General features: G+C 42.8%; 1 protein-coding gene across 1 annotated transcript; it reads right to left on the bottom strand.

The window, feature by feature from the left end:
* Window positions 1-224: 224 nt before the first annotated feature.
* LOC139833940 (uncharacterized) lies at window positions 225-2,218 on the bottom strand. Its single transcript, XM_071824315.1, has 5 exons — window positions 2,156-2,218; window positions 1,194-2,072; window positions 754-1,079; window positions 333-667; window positions 225-238 (listed from the first exon to the last, which is right to left on the bottom strand). The coding sequence occupies exons 1-5, from the start codon at window positions 2,216-2,218 to the stop codon at window positions 225-227; spliced, it is 1,617 nt and encodes a 538-aa protein (XP_071680416.1).
* Between the last annotated feature and the right edge of the window lie 3,023 nt (window positions 2,219-5,241).

The raw sequence follows: 5,241 nt of genomic DNA, 5'->3' as shown, positions 1-5,241 counted from the left end.
ATTGGGAAGAGGCCATTTTACCATTGCTTCAGTCTTCTTGGGGTCAGTGGCGACTCCCTCAGCAGAGATAATATGTCCCAGGTATTCTAAACTACTACAAGCAAAGGAGCACTTGTTCTCTTTGACATATAGCTGGTGCTGGCGTAGAATAGTCAGTACCTCTGTCAAATGGTGTACATGTTCTGCAATTGAGGTACTATATACAAGAATGTCGTCCATAAACACTAAGACCGACTTCCTGAGGCAGGGTGTGAGAACTTCATTCATCACACATTGGAATGTGGCTGGTGCGTTGCACAACCCAAAAGGCATGACTCGGAACTGATAATGACCCTGATGAGTTTTAAAAGCAGTTTTAAACTCATCCGTTGGCAGCATTCTGATCTGGTGGTAGCCTGCCCTTAGATCCAACTTGGAAAATATCTTAGCTCCAGCTAGCTCATCAAGAAGCTCATCAATCACCGGCATTGGAAAGATGTTCTTGATGGTAATTTCATTCAGTCGACGATAGTCCACACAGAATCGCCAGGAGCCATCTTTCTTTTGCACCAAAAGCACATGAGAAGCATAAGGAGACACACTGTGTGTAATAATGCCAGCATCTAACATTTCTTTTATTTGCCTCTCAATCTCATCCTTGTGAGCAGGAGAATACCTATATGGTTTGCTGTTAAAGGGCATTGCATCAGGCTTAAGAGGAATAGCATGGTCATATTGCCTCTCAGGAGGTAAGTCTGTTGGTGTAGCAAACACGTCAGAGAATGTGTGTAGAACTTGTTGAATTCATCAGGCATTTCCGTGTTAGTCATGTCACAATCTGGTTTCACAATGGCCATTGCCCAAACCTCGTTTCCTTTGTACCACTTGATAAGTTGTTCAATAGGCAGTTCTCTGATACTGTCGACATTTGGTGCAGACATACCTCTGAGAGTAATGAATTTGTTGTTATAGGGAAAAGACAAGCAATCATTTGCCCAATCAGTCACCATGGGACTGTGTTGCTTCAACCAATCAATCCCTAAAATAGCATCATAGGCTCCCAGTTCTATAACTTTCATATCAGTGTTGAACGTCTCTCCCTGACACCACCAAGATAAAGCAGGTACCATCTGATTGCATTGCAGATATTGTCCATTAGCTAATTTGATTGAGACAGGAGAGATGGACTGAGTAGTGCACTGAATCCTATTTACCATGGCAGCATTCAAGAAACTTGTACTGCTGCCTGAATCAACCAAAATTAACATCATCTGATTTCCCACCATAGCCCGGAGCCTCAAAGTTTCTGCCCCATCTGTACCAGCCATAGCATTTATTGATAGACTGAGTTGTTGAGCCTGGGCCAAGTCATGCATTTCCATCATATTCAGCACTTCCTCTGATAGAATCTCTGGCGTGTCTTCCTGTTCCAGGTGATGCAATTCAACAGGCTTCTTACTGTTGCACTCGTGAGCAGGATCATATTTCTCGCCACAACGAAAACAAAGATTGTTAGCTCGCCTGTAGTCGCGGAGCTGCCTGTCTTTCCAGAAATCGCCATTGCCCAGCTTCATCATAGGCTTGACAGTGTCGGATTTCATTCCACCTTGTTCAATTCGAGGGTACTGGTACTGCTTGGCTGCCCAAGGTTTTGCTTCTGCCAACACTTCCTCCTGGACACGAGCGAGAAGAATAGCTCGTTCCACAGTCTGTGGTACCTGAGTTTCTACTGCCGCTCGGAGCTCGGATTTCAGGCCCTTGATGAACTGAGACACGAAGAACTGTTCGTCATAATGAGGATTTGCCATTGATACGTGGTAAGACAGGGCTTCAAATTGCAGTTGGTACTCCTCAACGCTGCCTTTCTGCTTGAGAGCTAGCAATTGTTTCAGATACTTTCGATAATCGTCTGCACCAAATTTCTCCATGATTGCAGCCATCAGAACTGGCCATGAAGACACCTCGTGACGGAGCCGGTACGCCTTCAACCAGAGAGCGGCATTGCCGTCCATATGCAGAGTCGCCGATACCAGCCAGAGAGCAGGGTTGACATTGAACAAGCGGAAATAATCTAAGCATTTATCCTTCCAAATCTGTGGGTTCTCACCATCGAATCACGAAAACGACATCTTGAGGTTATGTCGTGTGGTTGAATCCCCTCAGAAATTTTGTCTACCACCGCCAGCGCCGCCCAAACTTCCGCTGCCAGCGCCACCCAGGCCTCCGCCACCAGCGCCATGATGACCCACAAGTATAGGGGATCGCAACAGTCTTCGAGGGAAGTAAAACCCAATTTATTGATTCGACACAATGGGAGCCAAAGAATATTTGTAAGCCTTAACAACGGAGTTGTCAATTCAGCTGCACCTGGAAACATACTTGCTCGCAATAGTTTATCAGTAGCAACAGTTTTATAGCAGTAGCAGTAGTGAAATATAAGCAGCAGTGTAATAAAGACAGCAGTAGTGATTATAGTAAACAGCAGGATTAAAATACTGTAGGCACAGGAATGGATGAACGGTTGGTGCATGGATAAGAGAACTCATGTAACAATCAAGGCAAGGCATTTGCAGATAATAATAAAACAGTATCCAAGTACTAAATAACCATAGGCATGTGTTCCGTATATAGTCGTACGTGCTCGCAATGAGAAATTTGCACAACATCTTTTGTCCTACCAGCCGGTGGCAGCCGGGCCTCTAGGGAATCTACTGGTAATTAAGGTACTCCTTTTAATAGAGTACCGGAGCAAAGCATTAACACTCTGTGAACACATGTGATCCTCATATCACAGCCTTCCCCTCTGGTTGTCCCAATTTCTGTCACTTTGGGGCCTCGGGTTCCGGACAGCAATATGTGTATACAACTTGCAGGTAAGATCAATAACATGTTCAGATCTGAAATCATGGCACTCGGACCCTAGTGACAAGCATTAAGCATAACAAGTTGCAACAATATCATAAAAGTACCAACAACGGATACTAGGCACTATGCCCTAACAATCTTATGCTATTACATGAATAATCTCATCCAATCGCTACCATCCCCTACAGCCTACAGCGGGGATTTTCCTCTCACCACAGTCTAGTTGCCATAGATCGTCATTATTGCCTTTCACTTGTGTAGCTTGAATAATATGAAATGAAAACCAAGCTCCAACCACCGGAGACCGCTGAACTCCATAATAAACTTTACAAAACCGAAGAATTACAACAAATATTTTTGGTGTTTTCGAATTGGAAACAAAAACGAAAGGAAACAGGCAAACAAAGCAAAATCTTTTTAGATTTTCTCATAGCAAACTAGCAATAGTAAATAAAGCAAAATAGGAGCAATAAACCAAATAAACAAATGATAAAGAGAAACAACAGAAATATTTTTGGTCTTTTTGTGTTTTAGGAAAGAAACAAAGCAAAAACAAGAGAATGAAAACTAAAAGAGTTACATAAACACAAAGCGGCAGAAATCCGTCAAACTTGACAGCAGTACAGTAATCATTTTTTTCGAAAATCTTCCGCTGTTCAACTCGAAAAGTGCTCAACTAATGGAAGTTAGATAATAACCTGGGGAACACGCACAAAAATTGGCTTCTCAAAATAACGTTCTGGCTATTTTTAGGACTTTTTTTTAGTATCAGTCTAGAATCTGTTTTTTTAGACAGCACTTCCCTAAATATCATCCTCCTCATATTAGAGGCAACCATTAAAAGCGAAACAAGTATGTACAAATATCCGGCAATTGTAATATGCAATGAATGAGTGATGCCGGCATACCTGCCCCCAAGGTTAGGCTTTTGGCCTAAGTGGAGATCAATCCCACGGCGCCCATGAGGTGGCACCTCCGTAGTATGATGAAGAATGATCTTGTCCTTGGTACGTGCTGGAAGACGCACCAGGATACGTGACAGTGTACCCGTCAGAGGGCTCGGCGTCCTCGGAGTCATGCTGCTGGTGGAAACCACGTATTCTCAGCTGCTCATCCACCTCCTCCTTGGAGCGCGACCACGACTTCCTGTGAACACTGAACAAATCGGCCTGCGGCAAAGGGATTTCCCTCTCATCCCCGTCAATAAACAACATTCTATAGACAATATTTTCTAAGTTAGAGTCGGTTGTGACAAATTGGTGACTCTTCATAGCAGCAATATCAAGCTTAATAGGAGCTAATTTCTCATCTCTAGGATCAACATAAAGATCTAGATGTGCAACAATACGTGAAGCAATAATTCCTCCATAAATAGGTCCCTTACTTGCTAGGCAACGAGCAATAAGAGCACCAAGATGATACGGTGTACTTCCAGTAAGTGCAGCAACCAGAAAAGCAAGATGATAACTAGAAATGTTGCTAGTGTTCTCCCTACCAAGAATGCTAGTAGCAAGATAGTAAGCGAAATATCTAATGGCAGGGAGCTGAATGTTCCTTATCTTTCCGCGCTGAATGGCGCGGTTATCATCGTTGGTAACCTCTCGGTAGAGCTCCGTCAAAGCTTTGGGGCGGTTCTCAATCTTCTTCGCTGTACCTATAGGAGCAATATCCAATGCAGCACAGAAATCCTTCAACTTCATAGTAATAGGCATGTCATAAATCTTAAATTTGACTGATGGTGAGAAAGCTGAGTTGCTGAATTTAAAGCTTTCAACAAAGATTTTAGTTAGCCTGTAAAATTGATCACTCTCATCTTCCATATAGGTAGATAAGCCTACTCTATTGATGAGAAACAAGAAGTCATCGAGTAGCCCTGCATTACGCAAAAAGTCAAAGCATGGAAAGGATGAAGCATTAGGAACTCCATTATCCTCTTCAGCTTCAAAGCTAGGTGCAATGACATCCTCATCATAGGATCGCCTAACTCAAGTGGATGCCCTTGAAGGCCTTACCGCTCTTGTCGTATCCCTCTCGAACACTTCTCCAAAGGTGTGGTTATGCATTTTCCTTTTCTGAATTTTTTCAACAATCATTATAAAAGTTGATTTGGAGACATATAAATGAGGGAAACTACTATAGGAACTTGGTAGAGTACTAAACATGCATCAAAACTAATTTTTACAACTTAGAACAAGCATGAAAGCTCACTTAACATGTTACCTACAGCAGCAAAATACTCAAGATATACTCAACCGAACAAAATTCTATTTGGATAATCGAAGGAGTCACATACCGAAGAGCAAATGTGCCAAATTTCAGACAGAAATCTGGGCTGAGCAAAGAGATCGAGAAATCCTGAGTTCTCGGGCGAAAACGCGAGTGAGAACGAACTGGTAC

The sequence above is a fragment of the Lolium perenne genome, chromosome 7, assembly GCF_019359855.2.
Source record: "Lolium perenne isolate Kyuss_39 chromosome 7, Kyuss_2.0, whole genome shotgun sequence".
NCBI lineage: Eukaryota > Viridiplantae > Streptophyta > Magnoliopsida > Poales > Poaceae > Lolium > Lolium perenne.
The sequence above is the reverse complement of the archived record's forward strand: the minus strand, read 5'-3'. Positions and strand labels throughout refer to the sequence as shown.

Coding starts and splice junctions, on each gene's coding strand:
- LOC139833940 (XM_071824315.1), bottom strand. CDS start 2,218: ATGGCGCTGGTGGCGGAGGCCTGGGTGGCGCTGGCAGCGGAAGTTTGG. Junction 2,073..2,155: donor TTTGGGCGGCGCTGGCGGTG/GTAGACAAAATT, acceptor GAGAACCCACAG/ATTTGGAAGGATAAATGCTT. Junction 1,080..1,193: donor GTTTCTTGAATGCTGCCATG/GTAAATAGGATT, acceptor TGGTGGTGTCAG/GGAGAGACGTTCAACACTGA.